This window comes from Miscanthus floridulus, chromosome 17, assembly GCF_019320115.1.
Source record: "Miscanthus floridulus cultivar M001 chromosome 17, ASM1932011v1, whole genome shotgun sequence".
In the NCBI taxonomy this organism is placed as follows: domain Eukaryota; kingdom Viridiplantae; phylum Streptophyta; class Magnoliopsida; order Poales; family Poaceae; genus Miscanthus; species Miscanthus floridulus.
In genome coordinates this window covers 92081647-92102331 of record NC_089596.1, presented here as the reverse complement: position 1 = coordinate 92102331, position 20685 = coordinate 92081647, and the positions used below count along the sequence as shown (strand labels likewise).

The following is a 20685-nucleotide window of genomic DNA, read 5'->3' as shown; positions in this document are numbered from 1 at the left end:
TTTTAGGCCGACATATGACAGAATTCTAAGCCGGTGAACGTTGAACAGTAGGCGGTTGGTAGCAGAGACGCACAAGGTTCTCTTGTTTCATTCCTCTGACACACACATCGCTAGCCTGGCGAACTTTCCTAACTGAAACATCAGTGCAGGTCGTGCTGTGCTGTATGACTGTATCCTTCTACCGCAATTTGAGATGCAGGCAGATTCAGAGATTAACCAGCTCGAGACACACTACCTCGTAGACGTTGACAGATTAACCAGCTTGAACCATGTAGGAGTAACATGAAACGTTGTGCTCGGACTTTGAGACACACGAACATGTCGTTTCGGTTCACCATCGATCGATCCGATAGGAAAATCTGTCTGAACCTGGAATCATGCAGCTCACTGTTCAAATCTGAAAGGGACGGGAACCAATCTGCTGCCCGGTATCATGGCATCATGCCTACAAAGAAGACGAGCAAAGGCCAAGAGGGGACAAACGACAAAGGGGCGATACTACTACGTATTATTATCCACGCTGCAGATGCTAAAGGATGAGTGACTGTCAACTCTTATCTCTCGCCCGCTCAGCCCCCCCAAGTGCCCAGCTAAAGCCAAACGCACTCGCTCTCGCACGCACCCATCCAGTGCTTTTTAGCCGATTGGGACAGCGGCCCGGGTCCAACGACAAAGCTCCCCGACCAAGTTGGCCAAAAACATGCATGTAAAATATCTCATGTTCTGCTTAATCATTTTCGAATGGTCTCAACAGTGCCAGTTATGTTCAGACATCGTTGTCTTGCATATATAAACAAGCTCCTCTGTCTAGTCCCATAATTCTGATGATGCTGGATGACGATACGGTCTTCAAAACGTAGACTATGTTTTTTATTATAATATATGTAAAAAACAACAAATATATACTTCATCCGTTCAAAAAAGAATGTAATTCTTGTTTTTCGACGAGTTAAACAATTTTCAAGTTTGATCATATATATACACAAATGTACTAATATTTACGATTCACGATATAAAATATATTTTTTATAATAAATTTATTTAGAGATACAAATGTTGAAATTGTTTTCTACAAACTAGTTCAAACCTATCTATACATGTTATCTTAGTGTCTTTAAACTAAATGTTTAAAGAGTTATTGGTAGCCAAAACATTTTATAACCTGGAATGGACCTAACAAATTTTATGGGCAAGCTTTTGCCATCCATCTGAGAAAAAATGTTCTAAAAGTTTGGCCATAACCTTGTATAAATTACAATAACCAGGGAGCAAGAGGAAGCATTTGGTTAGCATGTTCGGAGAAGAAAAAAAAACATTTTCGAGATCTTTGGGACTCTAGGGCCTAGGGGATTCAGCAGAGCAAAAAAAAAACTATTTCTGATCCTATATAAAGTATCTTCATGGATTCATGGAATCATGGCACAACAATCGGGAGATTCCAGCCACCAGAAAAGCTTGACCAGTTGGCCATGCCCATCGCTCGCTCCTATTCGCAGTCAAGTGGCGCTACTGGATAGGGTAGGGTAGGACACTGATGGTGGAATTATATATTTATTTATTATATATCCGAATAAAATCAGGATATGCCATGCGCCTCTCCATGAGGTTTGAGGTCTGGTTGGTGGACCGTGCACCTCACTCTTAATTGCCCCCGTTAACCTCGCTTTGCTTGCTCATCATATCAGATGACAACCTACTCATACACTAACACTAGAGTGGCTGTTGGCTTTCTGCTTTCTGCCGCTGCTGTATTGCTGTTGCTGTGCAGGAGCAGGAGTGTTTGTTTGTTTGTTGTTTGGAGGTGTGTTTTTGCTTGTGGTCTTGTGGATAGAAATGGAAAGGGATATATGGATGGGTACCATTACAATTATCAGAACTTTGAGATGTACCATTAAAATTCACCTATTCTGAAACTTGCCATTACAATTCTTCTTCTACCTGCTACTTGCCATTTTCTATGTCTTCCGGGTGTCTGGGCCCACTGTCAGACCGTATACGTGTACACATCTTTCGTATGGACCAAAACACCCCCGGCTACTTCTCTCCCTCCACTCACTGACGTGTGGGCCCCACACATCAGATTCTCCATCACACACCGGCCACTCCTCCCTCAGCTCGACCGACGCCTCTCTCTCTCTCTCTCACACACACACACACACACTCCTCTCTCTCACACACACCAGCCACTCCTCCCTCTCCCTCCAACCACATCGGCGCTCCTCCTCGTTCCCACACCATGGCGGTGCCCTTCCTCCGTCAAACCACGGCGGCGCGGCTTGACCACGGCAGTGAGCGCGGCCCGTCTCGCCCGGCGGCGCGCGTGGGGGAGCGGATCCGGCCGCCACCTCCTCCCTGGCGGCGGATCCGGCCCCCTCCTCCTCCCCGGCGGTGGAACCGGCCACCACCTCCTCCTCGGCGGCGGATCCGGCCCCTTCCTCCTCCCCGACAGTGGAACCGGCCGCCACCTCCTCCACGGTGGTGGATCCGGCCTGCTCCACCTCCTCCGCGGCGAAACCGGCCCCAACCTCTTCCCCCAGCGGTGGATCCGGTCCGCTCCTCCTCCCCGGTGGTGGATCCGGCCCCACCTCATCCCCGGCGGTGGATCCGGCCCCCACCTCGTCCCCGGCGGTGGATCTGGCCCCCACCTCGTCCACGGCGGTGGATCCGGCCCCCACCTCTTTCCCGGCAGCGGATCCGGCCCCCTCCTCCCCGGCGGTGGAACCGGCCGCCACCTCCTCCTCGACGGCGGATCCGGCTCCCTCCTCCGCCCCAACAGTGGAACCGGCCGCCACCTCCTCCACGGTGGTGGATCCGGCCCGCTCCACCTCCCTGGTGGCGGAACCGGCCCCAACCTCCTCCCTAGCGGTGGATCTGGCCCGCTCCTCCTCCCCGGCGGTGGATCCGGCCCCCACCTCGTCCCCGGCGGTGGATCCGGCCCCACCTCGTCCACGGAGGCGGATCTGGCCCCCACCTCCTTTCCGGCAGTGGATCCGACACCCTCCTCCCCGACGGCGAGCGGATCTGGTTGAGGAGGCGAGCGGCATGGATCCGGCGACGGCAGATCCCAGCGGACGAGATCCGACGGCGTGGATGGGTTTACTGGAGGTTGAAGGAGAATCTGACGTGTGGGGCCCACACGTCGGTGGGTGGAGGGAGAGAAGCCGCCGGGGGTGTTTTGGTCCATACGGAAGATGTGTACACGTATACGGCCTGACAGTGGGCCCAGACACCCGGAAGACATAGAAAATGACAAGTATCAGGTAGAAGAAGAATTATAATGACAAATTTTAGAATAAGTGAATTTTAATAGTACATCTTAAAGTTATGAGAATCGTAACGGTACCGGTCCAAATAAGCCAAATAAATGGAAATGCGTGGGCTACTCCCCCCCCCCCCCCCCCCCCCCCCCCCCCCCCCCCCCCCGCGACTTCAACCGCCGATCGGCTTCTCCCTCGACAGTCCGTTTCCCTCGTCGGAGATCTACCGCACACTCCCTGCCCGGGAGTAGGTTATACGGAGACTGCTCAATTGCGATCTCATCGGCTTCCACACCTTTGATTATGCCAGGCACTTCCTCTCTTGCTGCAGTAGGATGCTTGGTCTAGAGTACCAGTCAAAGCGCGGATACATTGGATTGGAGTACTTTGGCCGCACTGTTGGGATCAAGATCATGCCCATGGGAATCCATATGGGCCAACTGCAATCGGTGCTGTGATTACCTGAGAAGGAGGACAAGGTTGCTGAGCTGCGGCAGCGATTCCAGGGGAAAGCTGTGTTGCTTGGGGTAGATGATACATATATCTTTAAAGGGATCAATTTGAAGCTTCTTGCATTTGAGAATATGCTGAGGATGCATCCCAAGTGGCAGGGGAGAGCTGTGTTGGTGCAGATAGCCAACCCTCCTCGTGGGAAGGGTAAGGAGCTGGAGGCCATCCAGGCTGAGATCCGAGAGTTGTGACAGGATGAACAGGGAGTTCGGCCAGACTGGGTATAGCCCTGTCGTCTTCATTGACCGCAATGTGTCAAGTGCGGAGAGGCTTGCATATTACACAATAGCCGAATGTGTGGTAGTGACGGCTGTGAGGGATGGAATGAACTTGACGCCTTATGAGTACATTGTCTGCCGGCAGGGGATACCTGGCTCAGAATCTGCACCAGAGGTGAGTGGACCAAAGAAGAGCATGCTTGTTGTGTCGGAGTTCATTGGGTACTCGCCTTCATTGAGTGGTGCAATTCGTGTTAACCCGTGGAATGTTGAAACAACTGCTGAGGCATTGAATGAGGCCATCTCAATGTCAGAACAAGAAAAGCAGCTGAGTGGCATGGAAAACATTACCGCTATGTCATCACCCATGATGTTGCATATTGGTCAAAGAGCTTTGTCCAGGATCTGGAGAGGGCCTGCAAGGACCACTTTAGGAAGCCATGCTGGGGTATTGGACTAGGGTTTGGATTTAGGGTGGTGGCGCTAGACCCACATTTCACAAAGCTCAATTTGGATACAATCATCATGTCTTATGAGAGAGCAAAAAGTAGGGTCATATTACTTGATTATGATGGTACATTGGTACCACAGACTTCAATCGATAAGAAACCAAGTTCAAAAATATTGAGAATCATCAATACCCTATGTTCGGATAGCAATAACACTGTTTTCATTGTCAGTGGGAGAAGTAGGGATAGCTTGGGATCATTGTTTGCATCATGCCCAAAGTAGGGATAGCTTGGGATCATTGTTTGCATCATGCCCAAAGCTTGGAATTGCAGCAGAACACGGTTACTTCTTAAGGTACAATTTTCACATGTGCATTGTTCAATCTGTTGTTTGGTGCTAGAATGTACTTGATGCAGTAGTAGTAGATTTTAATGTTTTTTCTAACTTTTTGTTTGTTAAGCTAATATATTTTTAGTGCGCTAGTGTCTCTCAAGAAATGTCAAGCATGAACGTTTTGTGTATTGCTCAGCAGCTAACTAGATTGACTATTTGCTGCCTTCTCACAGCAATTGTAGTACGTGGGTCTAACGGAGTCAGAACTGAAAATATTATGTTCCTTTATTCATGTTAACCTTGGAATATTAAGATACTGCATTTCCATTAGGTTGTTTTCTTAATTGTTTAAAATAATGTGGATGATGAAATGTTATGTTTCACTGTAGATGGACGAGAGATGAAGGGTGGCAATCGAGCACCCATACCTCAGACTTTGGATGAATGCAAATGGTGGAGCCAGTGATGAATCTTTATACAGAATCAACTGATGGATCCTATATTGAGACCAAAGAAACTGCTTTGGTATGGCATCATCAGGATGCTGACCCAGGCTTTGGGTCTACCCAGGCCAAGGAGATGCTGGATCACCTGGAAAGCATACTAGCCAATGAACCAGTCGCAGTTAAGAGTGGCCAGTTCATTGTCGAAGTGAAACCTCAGGTTTGATATTTATCGCTTCCAGTCCTTCTACAAGGTTCCTTGTTATTTTACTGATGAATTGCCAGATTTTTGCGCCTTCAACAGAAAAACAAGCATCCATGTTTTTTTTTATGATACTGCCTTCTCCTGATTTTTCATTCCGACTTATGGATTAATGCACAACTATTAATTTCTTAAATTATCTTCCTTTGCTGCAGGGTGTTAGCAAAGGTCTTGTAGCTGAGAAGATACTTACATTGATGAAGGAGAAAGGGCGGCAAGCAGATTTTGTATTATGCATCGGTGATGACAGGTCAGATGAGGGCATGTTTGAAAATATAGCTGATGTCATGAAGAGAAACATTGTTGCTCCAAAGACACCGCTATTTGCATGTAGTGGGGCAGAAACCGAGCAAAGCCAGGTTCTACCTCGATGATACATTTGAAGTAGTCAATATGCTGAGCTTGCTAGCAGATGCTTCGGAACCTGACCCTGTAGTAGAGTTGGAGGATGACTTGGCTACATCTGTCTCGGCCATAGATATCAGCGATGAACCACCACAGCTTGGTAACAGAAGGGATGAAGGATCTTAGGCTTGAACTCCCAGAAACTACATGCTATGATGATTGACTTGCAAAGTTTTTCTTGTTGATGGATATGAAGTTGTGGAACATTTGACAGCAGGGCTAAAGATTCTTTGCATGACACATCAGCAAGCTAATTGATTCATTATAGATGATAGTATGTTGTCCAGGTGAGCTGGTGATGAAAACCAACCAGCAAAAATCCTAATTCTGCATATATTACATGAGCAGCTTCAATGGCCTCATTCTGCACTTGGTTCTGGCATCATGATCAGTTGGTGCCAAGGAAATTCATCTGTCCATAGCTGATTCCTTACGTTCTTTCAAATTTCATCGCTCCACTTCTTTCTGCATTGACATCTTCATTGGAATATGAAATGTAATAGACACGTGGTTGGTGAAATGTAAGGGAGCTAGTTAGTGAAATGCACCTATTTTTTGAAGATTTAGTGTGATGCATTGGTTAGAGCCTGCAAAAGGACACATGTCGCCGCCTGGTTCAGTGTTTGCTGACTTTGTTAACAGCTAGATTGTCTAATCAGGAAAAACATGTGATTTGTTCGTTTTGAATTGTAATAGTGTGGTAATTGAAGGATGTTGCTTGATCTCATCATTTGATGGCCTCATATATATCATCTTTATTTACCTGGCTACTTTTTTGTTGTTGTCATCATCAAACATGATCAGTACGGATCTTATTCCGTGTGTTATGGTTGCTACTGTCAGTGATACTTCAAACTATTTTCTGTTGCTTTGTCATAGGAAAGTTTCTGCCAAACAGTACGGTTTGGTGCACTGTTTTATCTTGTTTTTGCAAGAATGCTCCAGTGCTCAACTGGCTGTTGTGGTCGATGGCCCTTTGACAATGATGATGATCATTTGACAACATTTTACTTAGTATTTGATGTTTGATGAACCATGTTCGGATCTGTGCGTAATTTTATTGCTCTTTTTATTTATATTATATATAGGGTGACCTGTTAAGAATGGTCTTCCTTATTTATCTAAAGTATCCTTTTGAAGTGGTACACTGGTAACCAGTCACCTGCTCGAGCGCGGGCAACTGTAGGAGGGGTTTCTCGGCACTCGCTTTATATGTTTTCTAGTACTGTCTAATGGGATATTTATTCATATTCATAAATTATGTGTCAGACGTCTAACATTAGTCTCATTTTTTCTGAGTATGTTTTGTGTTTCTAGGCTTGTTAACGAATTAAAGGAAAAATACAGGTGTGGACTTATTTATGCCTTCTTGACGAGGTGCTTCTGGGGGTATGAACTCGAGTGAAGAGAAGATTGAGAGAAGACAAGCCCCAACATGGCGCACAACCTTGTTCGAACATTACCACAGCAGCACTGCTAAATAGTCACCAGCTCACCACAAGGTTTACAACAGAGATTCAGTGAAGCTCTGCACGAAGATCACCGCTAAAAAACTTTGCCATTGGAAGTGTGAAATCTTTCAGGTAGTAGTTAAAAATCAAGCAACATGCAGCTACGGTTTTTGTGTTTTCTATATAATGCCACATGTTTTCTGACAAAACAAGAAAATCGTTTGAACAGTTTATACCAATTATTAGTAACAATTAGGGAGGTCTCTGAGGAGGCAAGTGTACGAATAACAGAAAGGAAAACCTTCACAGTTCCATGTAGGATCAATACACTAACAGTACAACAACAATAGCAATGCGATGCTGTGGAATCCGATACCATCTCAGGAGAAGCTATACACCTCGTCAAAAGATTTCCTACAAATAATCCATGCACAAATTTAGCTAATATTTGGAGGAGGATACAGATGGAAGCAGTTGCAGTGTACAGAAACATAGATGCTCACGAGGTTCCAAATCTGGGGGTGTAGTTGTCAATTAGGTTGTTCAGCACCTTGTCCGCGGGAGCCCTGTTCAGGGACTTGCGAGCTTGGCTGATTCACGTCAGAGCAAAAGGTGAAAAGTGAGATGAGGTACATAGGTAATTTGTGGTGTGATTTCCATCAGAGAATGGTAAAAATGGTCAGCAGATCTACAAATTGCTAGATAATGCAGTGCCAAGTTGAATGTAGAAATAAAAGGTGAGAACCACAAACCTGACAAAATAATTGGCAAAATGTTGAGTCACCTGTACTGCATCTTCACTGTGTGGAGTCATCGGCTCCCCCCACTCAAAAATGGTTTTCTACATTAAGCGAGGGCAAACTTATAAGCTATAAATCCATTATTTTAAACCATTTTTTCTGAGGCAGTCTGATGCATCATCCATACGATTGTGGAACTCCCTATAAAAATTATTAGAAAAATTTGCATACCTCAGGATGCCACTGCGTGCAGGTGATTGGATAATTCTTTGCTTGTACAGTTGATACATAGACCTGTCTTGACAAACAAGAATATCAGCTTGTGCAGTGGAAGAATTCGTGAGCATTTACCCAGATCAATCACTCAAGGAAGAGTTTTCAAGTTCATCAAAACTGTTCTACATATACCACTGAACACCTCCTACATGGGTTATGTGAAAAATGACATTTTTTTTGGAAAACATGACAGGAGCTCTGCCTCTCAATTAAGGAAGGAAAGAAATTGATATGTACAGGAAGGTTAGGAAAATCGGAAAGCCCCACCGGGCACACACAAAAAAAAAAAAGACACCCAGCACATCCCCCACGGGGGTTAAACAGAGAATGGCTAAGTCGGGTTTTCTAAGGACCCTAGAGCGCGTATCTATGTCCTCCTTGGCTTTGAGGGCCACTTGTCGAGCATTCATAGCCATGCCTTGGAAAATCCTTCTGTTTCTTTCCTTCCAAATGTTCCACATCGTGTAAATCAACACCCCGTTGAAGTGTCGTCGTCGCTCCGTTGGGACTTTGGGTACCGCTTCTTCCCACCATGCTCTTATTTCTGTTGGTTGGGTCTGAGGCTGGATTAAGTCTATGTCAAAGTGCTCCCATGGCAACACAAGGCTCCAGACCTCTGCAGCAAAAGGGCATAGCAGGCAGAGGTGAAGGCCGGATTCCAATGGCCCATTGCACATGATGCAGTGATCTTGATGAGGCCAATTTCTTAGTTGCAAATTATCTGCCATGAGGATTTTGTTCTGGATAAGGATCCATGCAAAGAACTTGCATTTATTTTCTGTGTGCGCTTTCCAAATAAGGTCTGGACGGAATTTTCTGAAGTTCACCTGGAACTGAATTTGGTATGCCGAGCGAGTCGAGTATTTTCCATCAGGCGTCCATTTCCAGACAACGGAGTCTTGCATTCCCGGCTGCAGCTGAATGTTCTGCAATCTGATCCAGAGGGATACGAATTCCTCCACATGGGTGGTCGTTGTGATTCTACCCCAAAGTGCCCGAATCCAGGCCTGGTTGTGGAGTTCTTGCTGTACAGATCTGTTCTTCCTTCTAACCAACTCAAAGAGATGTGGCGCTAGGTTCCTAGGAGCTTCTCCATCTACCCAGCTGTGGTGCCAGAACTGTGTTTTCATACCATCTCCGACCGTGACAATGGTTGAGGCATTGAAGAGCAGTTTGTCAACCAGTTTGCAAGGGACTTCGAATCCAGCCCACGTCTTGGAGGGGTCTGTCCATTCCTGCCATAGCCATCGCAGTCGCAATGCTCTCCCGAATTTGTCCAACTCCGGCACCCCTAGGCCCCCCAAGGCTTTTGGCTTGGAAACTGACGGCCAGTTGACAAGACAGTGACCTCCATTTGCATTCTCCTCTCCCTTCCATAGAAAGGACCTACGAATTTTGTCAATTTACTTCTTGGCCCAGGTGGTGAGCGGGAAGACAGTGAGGTGGCACGTAGGCATAGAGGAGAGTACTGAAGTGACCAACGTTAGCCGCCCTGCTTTGTTTAGAAGTTTGCCCTTCCAGCTTGGTAATCTTTGGCCAATGCGATCTATGAGAGGCTGGACGTGCACTTTTTGTAGAGGCCTCACATGTAGCTGCAGCCCAAGGTAGCGGCAAGGAAAGATTTTTGTCTTATCCTTGATTTTTCTATCGCTGCCAAGCCCACGCTGCGAATTTTTAGCCAACGCCTTAAATTAAGCTTTTCTTGGGTGAGGGGTCTATGCTCTTGTGCCGCCTCTAGTTGGAGTAGAATTTCCTTGACGATGGCAAGTTGCAGCCTTATATCTCCAATTTTTTCTTTGCGCCATCGCTTGATAGCTTTGGCGACCCGGGATAGCTTGATGTGGAGGCGCTTGAGTGGTTGGGTAGAGGCCACTGGTTTGTTCCAAGTATCCTGTACCAGTTCCTGGAAGCCTTCCATCCTTGTGCAAAAATTTTCGAAGCGGAAGTAGGAGTTCTGGAAGTGTTGCAGCTCCCCTTGCAAGAGAAGAGGAGTATGGTCCGACATAAGAGACGACAAAGAATGCAGAAAACATGCCGGGAAAAGAAGCTCCCATTCCGCTGTGCAGAGGAGCCTGTCAATTCTAGTGAGAGTTGGGGCATCTTGCTCATTGCTCCAGGTAAAGCGACGTCCATTCAGACGGATCTCTTTCAGAAGGAGGCAGTCAATTGTTGCTTTGAAGGATCCCATCAACCTTCTGTTTAGGTTTGTGTTATTCTTGTCTTCTGCTTGGTATATAAGGTTGAAGTCACCGAGGATTAGCCATCTACCATGATCAGGTCGGGGGATGTTCTTTAGCTCCTGCAGGAATTGTAATTTTGCATCATCACCTTGTGGCCCGTAGACTACAGTAATCTGCCATTTATTGTCATCAGCTCTCATGGAGATCGCTGCGGTAATGGCATTGGTGGTTAGATGTACGTCTGAAAGTGCAAAGTAGTTCTCAGCCACAGCAAGTAGGATGCCACCCCTAGTTTGGGCGGCCGGCAAAACAGCATAGTTGCTCACAAAGTGTTGGCCTAACGTGCGTCTGACTACACCATCATCAACCACCTGAAGTTTTGTCTCTTGCAGGCAAACAATAGTGGAGGCAGTCTCGCGAACAAGTTCACTAACCGAGTCGCGCCGTGCACCATCGTTGAGTCCCCGCACATTCCAGTTTAATATTCGGCAGTTACGTTGAGCCATAAAATTTGGATTTAAACCCAGGTGAACACAGAGCAGCAGCAAGGCTTCAGGCAAGGTCTTCCAGACCACCAAGAGCAGTGAGTGCCTTAACCACATTAGTGGTTAGTGGCCCCCTGAACATGGAGAAGTAGCGCAGCATATGATCGTCTGAAGGTTGTTCGTCATCCTGCAGGATCCCCAGGCGCTTCATGAGGACATGGCGAGCCTTGGTCTGTGCGTCGCCTTTGGGCCAGGATAGCGCCGCAATCCGCGCGCTCTTTGGCCTGGTAGGTGGCACCTGCTTCTTGCCTCTGGTTGCTGGGTGTTAGCACAACGTAATTATAGTAGGCTGATGTATTTATGGTAGGCTACCCTTGATTGATTGTGCCTGTATTTATGATAGGCTACCCTTGATTGATTGTGCCTGTAATCTTGCCTATGTGGTTGGCTGCATGCCACCCCGGCTATATGTACACCTGTAGAAGATATGAATGTCAAGGTATTCTAATCACGTTTACACATCTTGGGCGTGAAGCTCTGTCCAAACTTATCAGTTCCAGTGTTATTTCTTGTAATAAGGATGATCTAGACCACATATGTCATACGTGCCAACTTGGTCGTCATGTGCGTCTTCCTTTCAGTTCCTCCAGCTCTCGGGCTGTTCATAATTTTGATTTAATACACTGTGATCTCTGGACATCTCCTATTGTTAGTGTGTCAGGCTATAAGTATTACCTTGTTATTCTTGATGACTGCTCACACTACATGTGGACCTTTCCTCTTTGCCTCAAATCCGAGACTTTTTCTGTTCTTTCTAATTTTTTTGCTCATATTCGCACGCAGTTCGGCACCACCATCAAGAGCGTCCAGTGCGACAATGGCCAAGAATTCGACAATTCTCGGGCCCGCCCGTTCTTCCTCTCCAACGGTGTTGCACTCCGCATGTCGTGTCCATATACATCCCAACAAAATGGAAAAGCGGAACGTTCTATTCGCACCATCAATAACATTCTGCGTTCCCTTTTGTTTCAGGCGAGCCTCCCTCCGGTTTACTGGGTTGAGGCCCTTCACACTGCGACATATCTTGTGAACCGGCTCCCCACTAAAACCCTCGCTTTTTCGACCCCTCACACCTCTCTTTATTCCACTCAGCCCTCTTACGCCCATCTTCGGGTTTTCGGTTGTGCCTGCAATCCCAACACGTCATCCACGACACCTCACAAACTCGCCCCCCGTTCCTCTTTATGTGTTTCCTTGGGTATTCCTCGGAACACAAGGGCTATCGGTGTCTTGAACTCCAATCCAATCGCATTCTCATCTCTCGACATGTCGTTTTTTATGAATCTTTTTTTCCTTTCTCTGCCATGTCCACCACGCCCATGGCATCCTCCGCCCTGGATTTTTTAGTTGATGAACATGATTTTACCGCTCCCTTCCCTGGAGCCCGTGCTGTGCTTGCAGGTCTTCCACCGTCAGCTGCCGCCGTGCCGCATGCTGGGCATGGCCCTGTGCACGCGCGTGGCCCTGTAGCCGCACCTGCAGGTTCATCACCATCGGTGCATGGCCCTGTGCAAGTGCATGGTCCTGTAGCCACTCTGGAGCATGCCCCTGTGCTGCAGTCGCCTGGGCCACTACTGCCCAGTTCTACCGTGCTGCCCCAGCCGACCAGCGCTACTGCCCCTGTGCATCCCGCACAGGCTGTTGCCAGCCGCGCTGGCGCCTCGTCCTCCACGGCGCCTCCGAGTGCTGCCGCTTCTGCTGCCCCTGACGCTCGTGCACAGGTTGTTGCCAGCGGCACCGGCCGCACTGCTGCCACCAGGACAATCTCCATCACCTCGGTCACCAATGTGCATTCCATGCGCACGCGTGGCAAGGCTGGCATTGCGCAGCCCATGGATCGTCTAAACCTCCACGCTGTGCCCATGTCGCCATTGCCGCGCTCTGTTCGGGATGCTCTGTCAGATCCCAATTGGCGTGCTGCTATGCAAGCTGAGTATGATGCACTTCTCGCCAATGACACCTGGAGTCTTGTTCCTCGGCCCCCTGGCGTCAATCTGGTAACCGGCAAGTGGATTTATCGTCATAAGCTGCTCGCCGATGGTTCTCTTGATCGCTACAAGGCTCGCTGGGTTCTACGGGGTTTCACACAGCGCCCCGGTATTGATTATGACGAAACTTTCAGTCCAGTGGTCAAGCCAGCGACAGTTCGGGTGGTTCTGTCCCTGGCCATCTCTCAGCATTGGCCCATTCATAAGCTTGATGTCAAGAATGCGTTTTTACATGGCACTCTGACAGACACAGTCTACTGTGTCCAACCTTCCGGTTTCATTGACTCGTCCCGTCCGGATTTTGTCTGTCGACTCAACAAATCTCTTTATGGTCTGAAGCAGGCTCCTCGTGCTTGGCATACCAGGTTTGCCACACACCTCCTGTCCCTTGGGTTTGTTGAGGCCAAGTCAGATACTTCGTTGTTTACATATCATCGGGGCTCCGACACCGCCTATCTGCTATTATATGTTGATGACATTGTTCTCACTGCCTCCTCAGTTGGGTTTCTTCAACATATCATTGCCGCCTTACAGCGTGAGTTTGCTATGACAGGCATGGGCCAGCTTCATCATTTTCTAGGTGTTTCCGTCGCACACTGTGACGACGGTTTACTCCTCTCTCAGCGGCAGTATACTCTGGATATTTTGGAGCGCGCCGGGATGAGTGCTTGCAAGCCTTGCAGCACCCCCGTCGGCCTGCACTCCAAATTGTCTGCAGATGGTCCTCCAGTTGCTGACTCCACACACTACCGCAATTTAGCTGGTGCTCTCCAGTATCTGACATTCACTCGTCCAGACATTGCCTATGCTGTCCAGCAGATCTGTCTCTATATGCATGATCCTCGAGAGCCACACCTTGCTGCACTCAAATGGATCTTACGCTACTTACAGGGCACTCTGTCACTTGGCTTGACTCTGCTCCCCTCGTCACCTGCTGAGCTTGTTGTCTATATTGATGCTGACTGGGCCGGCTGCCCCGACACTCGTCGATCGACCTCTGGCTATGCAGTGTTCCTCGGGGATAATCTGGTGTCCTGGTCCTCCAAGCGTCAACACACAGTCTCTCGGTCGAGTGCAGAGGCCAAGTATCTCGCTGTGGCAAATGATGTCGCTGAAGCTTCTTGGCTGCGTCAGTTACTCATGGAGCTTCGCCACCCACCTCGCCGAGCCACGTTGGTCTATTGTGATAACATTAGTGCTGTCCACCTCTCCACCAACCCAGTCCAGCATCAGCGCACGAAGCATGTTAAGATTGATCTCCATTTTGTTCGGGAGCGAGTCGCCCTTGGCCAAGTTCGGGTTCTTCATATCCCAACGACATCTCAGTACGCCGACGTTTTCACCAAGGGTCTCCCAACCTTTGTGTTTCAGGAGTTTCGATCTAGCCTGAACGTTCGTTGTGCTCCCGTTCTGACTGCGGGGGATGTTAGCACAATGTAATTATAGTAGGCTGATGTATTTATGGTAGGCTACCCTTGATTGATTGTACCTGTATTTATGGTAGGCTACCCTTGATTGATTGTGCCTGTAATCTTGCCTGTGTGGTTCGCTGCATGCCACTCCGGCTATATTTACACCTGTACAAGATATGAATGTCAAGGTACTCTAATCACGTTTACACTGGTACGAGCCGGGCCGTGCAGTCCTGCAGCAGTGGCTGTGCAGGGGGCTGCATCAGGGAGGCGACGAAGTCGACGGCGTTGGGTTCCACAGGCGGCTGTGAGGGAGTTGGAGGCTCGACGTGATCATCTACTGGGTGCGTTGGGGCCTCCCTAGTTCGTCTGCGATAGACACAGCCAGGGCGGAAACGTAGGCAGGTTCCATTGGGAACATGGGGCGCGCTGGTGATGTCAGATGCTTGCCTCCCATTAGGCGCACCAGTGTGCATCTGCTGTAGTAGAACAGGGGTAGTCGTTGCTGTGTGAGTTTCCATGCTCTCGGCGGCTTGCATTTGTTGGTTTAGCACGGTGGGGGTCGCTTTCCCAGTGGTCTCCATGTTGGCCGGAGGCTGCTGCAGTTCCCTAGGAGACATATGAGGGGTAAGTTCAGACACTGCATTGTCACTGACACTTGCATGGCATGGAGAGGCAGGCGGGTGCGGCGATCTGTTGTCGTTGCTGTAGTCGTCAGTTGGCCCCGACAAGCGCGCGTTCGACGGGGCTGAGGTGTTGCCTGCAGAGTTTTTCTCTAGAGGCGCGTCCTGATGGTTGTTTATGATCCCGGCGTCCTGTCCATGCAGGCCCTGTTTGCCATCATCAAAGTTGTTGGAGAGTCCCTCATCCAGGGCCTTCAGCTGGATGGTGTGCGGGAGAGGGGGCGACAGCTGACCCGCAGTTGCAGCAGCCAAGGGGTCCTCCTGGGGCGCCGCGTCGGGGGCCTCGTGGCGGCGGCCGCCGCCGTTCGTGGAGCTCCTGTCGTGTCGCCGGCCATGACGCGACTCCGAGCGCTCCCGCTCCTGCTCCTTCCCCGAAGGTCGGGGAAAATTGGAACCCCAGCTGCCACAGGAGCCGCCACGGCGACCGCGGCCATCGTCGTCGTCGTTCCTGCGCCGTGTCCCGGTGGCGTCTGCTGGAGGAGGATCCCGCCTGACGCGCGGGGCGCGCTCGGCGTCGACGACTCCGTAACGCCAGGTGTGCTTTTTTGTAGCTGTTCTGCCGTGCTCATCCGATGGTGCCTCCACCAAGTCCAGGTGAACGATGACCCTGAAAGTGAGACCACGACGTCCCCGTGGAGGAACAGCGCCGTTATGAACCCGAACAGTATTACCTGTTATGGTCAGCCAAGTGAACTTGGGTATGTCTGCTGGGTCGTACGTCCAAGCCCACAGGCACAGGGCTCTCATGTCGTCACGCCGCAGGGACTTTGGCTCGACGTAGTCGAAGTCGCAGGCCCTGGCCACCGCCCGCTTGGCGATGTTGTCGTTCCAGGCGTAGGCAGGGATGCCTTCCAAGCAGAGGCGGACGTGGTGGTGGAGGTCACAGTGGTTACCATGCGCTAGCGCGCGCCACGGCTTGATGCGGACGTCGAGGCTGCCAATGGGAAGCCTCCTTAGAGCCATAGCCATGTCCCTGTGATGTGGGTATGTGAAGCTGATGAGGAAGTCCTCTGGGCAATGCCGCACCACCATGACGTCGTCCTCGAGCACCCCAAGGCGGGACCGCGGGAGCAGATGCCGTGCTTGATGACCTCTGGCCGGATGTCATCCTGATCCTGGGAGAGGCATGCCACCATCGCGCACTCCGGCAGTCGTGCGAGTTCCTTCTCCATCGCGGTTGTCATGGCCGCGACCGCCACCGTCTCTGTCGGGCGCAGTGCCAGGTCCCCCATCCCTACCATTGTTGGGCGAGCAAGTGGGGGGAAGTTGAGGATGTCTGTCGCTGGTGGTGGAGGCAGCGTGTGAGCTGAAGCAGTGGGCGCAGTGTGGTGAAGCTCCTCCTTGCCCCGGCACTCCCGGGCTTTATGGCTGAGGCGACCACACCGAAGGCAACGGACAGGCTCCCTGCAGGTTGCAGCAAAATGCCCTCTGGCCAAGCAACGGAGGCATCTGTCTCTGAGTTCTGCAGGGATTGAAGCAGGGCGAGTCCCGGTGGCGCTGGTGGTTGGGCGCTTTGAGGACATCAGCGCCTTGTACTCTGGGCGGCGCCACCAGTGACTCGGCAGGACCTTGGCCCAACCATCTTCATCTACAGCAGCTGGCGACGCAGACAGGTCGGAGTAATTCCTTCTAGTAGCAGTGGCCTTGACTTCTTGCGCGTGGCCGGTGTCTCGGGAGGGGGCGCAAGGATTTCTTCCAGTTGTAGACGATTCCGGACGGCGTCGTGAATGAGATCCATCTTCTTCCACAGCGGGCTGGCTGGATCCGCCCTCAGTTGCATTGACTGCCGTGGATTTGAGGCAGGATCTTGTGGGAGGTGGGTGGGAGGGGGAGTAATGGTGGATGGTGGTTGTTGCAGGAGCAAAGGAGAAGCGTACCTTCCGGTCAGAGCATGGAGGCGACGGCAAATCCGTAGGCAGCGCGAGGGATCCGACTATTATTGATTTTAGCCTGGGACGCTGCATCTGGGTCGCCGGCGGGCTGGCCTCGGAGCGCAGCTGAGTGGGGAGCTGCACCTGCGAGCTTGCGGCGGGAGCTGTACGGCGGGATGCACCACAGGGCGAGGCTGGGATTTGGCCGGTTGGGGAGGGTGGGGAGTGGCTGGCGGCGGCGGATCTCGGTCGCCATGGGGGCGGCGCGCGGGGGAGGGGTAGGTGTCTGTAGCGAGCTGAACATGAAAAATAAAAGAAAGAAGTCTAAAAAAATGACATTTAAGACTAAGAGAGATGTGTTACCGTGCTTGGGAGTATAAACATGACATTTTGTACCTTGCCATTTTCATCAGGTGATGTGGTAAGAATCTTGAAGAAACTTGATAATGCAACATTTTCTTGCAATCTCTTTGGTGATATACCATACTTTGACCAAAAAAGAAAAAGAAAACTATGTTAAGGAACTTGTATTTGTAACAATGATCCATTGTTCTGTGTAAAGATGCCTTTCAGAATTTCTATCCACATAAGAATTGGTATTAGTACATGAAAATTGGTTTGGTGTTGTGTAGTGTAGAGAAAAAGGTAAGCAGAGCCAAGGTTGCCATACTCCATGATTTTGCATGACAAGGCAGTCGGTGCTCAGTTTCTTGATGAGTTCATGGTTAAACCTGTGAATTTCAATCATCATTCAGTACTTAGGCCTTACATAAGAAAGATTAGGAATTAATGACAAGAACATGTAAAACATTAAAGCGCATTAATAAAGGATCATGGACAGTGAATCTTTCGATAATGACAAGAACATGTAAGAGTGATGGCATTTCATCCACTCCGGGCTACTCTGTTTGTGTGTATTTGATTGTGTCATCGTGTATCCCCTGTTCTGCAGGGATTCATTTCAAGGTAATAGTTATGTCGTATTATTCATCTCTGAAATCTGAAACTAGCTAAATGCATAATAGACACCAGTTGCATATTCTATCCGTTGAGTTTTCCCAACATGGCAATAAACACACACAATTATACCAGAAACAAATCATGCCATTTTAGTTAGGGAACATATCTAGTGCAAACCAACCTCTTCGTGCAAACCGTGCAAACCAACTGCGGGGGAGAGGTGGGAGGGGGGATTTGCAAAAGTCTTACACTTTTGCAAATCCCCCCTCCCACCTCTCCCCCGCAGTTGGTTTGCACGGTTTGCACGAAGAGGTTGGTTTGCACTTGATACGTTGCCTTTTAGTTAAACTGCAGTTTCTCTGTAAATAAAAAAAGTTCACTTCAATCATCTACTAGTACTATCAGGCTCGACAAAAAAAAATATCTGCCTAAACATCCGCAGGAATTAGTAGCAAATTCAAAAAGAAAAATGCATGCTTTAGCCTGCAGCAGCTACCTTTGAAACACTGACCCTTCGATAAAGGAATAATTGGGGAACTGCAGAGTAGATGGCTGATTCAAGGCGTGGAATGACTCCAAAATATTATGGTCCTAGTACCATGGTAAAAGAACATTTAGTGCTCAGTTTGTCCAAACTGAACAAGAACTTGGCCTCTCCAAAGAATAGAAGACTGCAGCACATTGCTTTACTGTGACTTATAACAGAGAGAAGAACAAAGATACTTCCTAATTTCCAATTGAACACTGTTCTCGTTCACTGAGGAGTATAAGACAACTGATTTTTTAAACAGAATAATTGATTAGGATCAAGGAATAATAATTATGATATTTCAGCAATTAGATTAGACTTTGAGAGATTTGTTTTCTGGTTTAAAAAACTAAAGTAGTAAAATCACCTTGCTGACAATCATGCTTACAAGCTCAAAGCCTAGACATTCGGCATGCAAAGGAAATGGATCTCCTGCATCATTCCTGTCCAAAACATACTGAGGAAAGGAAGCCATGAATAATCTTATGGAGGCTTAAAATAGCTAATGCAAAGTTGTGAAACTGAAACGTGGTGTCGTATGCAATTAACTACGGATTACACTAGCAGTGAAGATCATTTCTTGCAAATGTAGCAAGCTATTAATCTGAAGCGATGTTCATAATGTACCTGGAAAATTCTTTTGATAGTCTCAAAATATGAACCATTCTTCTGTGATCCACCAGTAAACAGCACGCCATTCACCAAACCCAATTTCTGAAGGAAAAAGGGGGCAAAGAACAAAAGGAATGAGCAAACAGTGCAGGGAATATTCAGGCAGGACGAGAGCGAAAGAGAAATGGTAGGCGGCTTCCGATGCACGCACGCACCTCGAGGAGGCGCTCCTCGGGCTCGTCGTAGAGGAGCGGGACGACGCGGGCGCCGGCGGACTGGACGAACTTGACGTAGGAGGCGGCGATGTAGGAGCCAGGGCCGTGGGTGTGCCTCTCGTAAGTGCCGTCGCCCGGGTGCGTCACGATGCCAATGACCGGCCGGTCGTACACGGCGGGGTCCGCCGGCGCGGCGGCGCAGGCCTGATCGTGCCCCGCCGCACTCGGCAGCCGGATGGCCTCCGGAGTCGGCGAAGAGCGCACGGCAGCGGCGGCGCAGGCCTGGGCGTGCCCCGCAATGCTCGGCAGCTGGACGGCCTCCGGCGTCGGCGAAGAGCGGACGTCAGCGGCGGCGCAGGCCTGGGCGTGCCCCGCCATGCTCGGCAGCTGGATGGCCTCCGGAGTCGGCGAAGAGCGCACGGCAGCGGCGGCGCAGGCCTGGGCGTGCCCCGCAATGCTCGGCAGCTGGACGGCCTCCGGCGTCGGCGAAGAGCGGACGTCAGCGGCGGCGCAGGCCTGGGCGTGCCCCGCCATGCTCGGCAGCTGGATGGCCTCCGGCGTCGGCGAAGAGCGCACGGCAGCGGCGGCGAGGAGGACGAGGAGGAGGAAAGCGAGCAGCTTGGGAGACTCCAACTCCATTGGGACTTGGGAGGCGTTGCCAGCTGCCCAGCTCGGCTCTTCTCTTGTCTGGTGAGAGAGCAAGTCAAAGAGGTAGAGAGATTGCAGTTTAGGGCGCGTTTAGTTCGAAGGTGCAAACTTTGCACAGTAAATTTTTTTTTAATTGTAGTATTTTGTTTGTATTTGTGAATTATTGTCCACATATTGATTAATTAGGCTCAAAAGATTCGTCTCGCAAAGTTAAAGTAAACTGTGCAATTAGTTTTTGATTTCGTCTATATTTAGTACTTCATGCATGTACCGCAAGTTTGATGTGACAAGAAATCTTCTTTTTACATAGTACGAAAATTGAGAGTTTGGGAACTAAACAAGGGCTTACAAGCCTCGATCAGGGTCTTGAGTCTTCACTTCGATCACACTCTGTCAGTCCGTCTCTCGTCTCCATCTCGTCCAATCCGCCGTGCTTTGGCGCATGCTGCAGGGACTTTGGAGTTGTTGGCTCATCACGCTGTACTCATGATACTTAAAAAACATCACTTTCAGATTTAAATTCGCTCTTCTTCACGCGCCTGATAAAATACTATGTACTCGCTTCCTCTTCTTGATAAAATACTGTAGGTGCATAGCACGTTCATGGGAGGAAACAGGGGAAATTCCTCTGCTGTCCGTTTGGTCTCACCGTAGTAGTTGCTACAACGGTGCTCGCGACGGCGGCCGTGCTGCTTCG

At 49.5% G+C, this 20685-nt stretch overlaps 1 protein-coding gene and 1 pseudogene across 1 annotated transcript; one reads left to right on the top strand and one right to left on the bottom strand.

The window, feature by feature from the left end:
• The first annotated feature begins 1588 nt into the window (after window positions 1–1588).
• LOC136515976 (probable alpha,alpha-trehalose-phosphate synthase [UDP-forming] 7) lies at window positions 1589–6339 on the top strand (annotated as a pseudogene).
• Window positions 6340–7456: 1117 nt separating this feature from the next.
• LOC136517485 (gamma-glutamyl hydrolase 1-like) lies at window positions 7457–20010 on the bottom strand. The gene is made up of 10 exons (XM_066511054.1): window positions 19341–20010; window positions 19141–19227; window positions 18881–18970; window positions 18481–18575; window positions 17695–17755; window positions 17421–17510; window positions 8301–8363; window positions 8082–8170; window positions 7833–7919; window positions 7457–7743 (listed from the first exon to the last, which is right to left on the bottom strand). Exons 1-10 carry the CDS (start codon window positions 19977–19979, stop codon window positions 7710–7712), a joined length of 1335 nt encoding a protein of 444 aa, XP_066367151.1. The 5' UTR covers window positions 19980–20010; the 3' UTR covers window positions 7457–7709.
• Window positions 20011–20685: the final 675 nt, after the last annotated feature.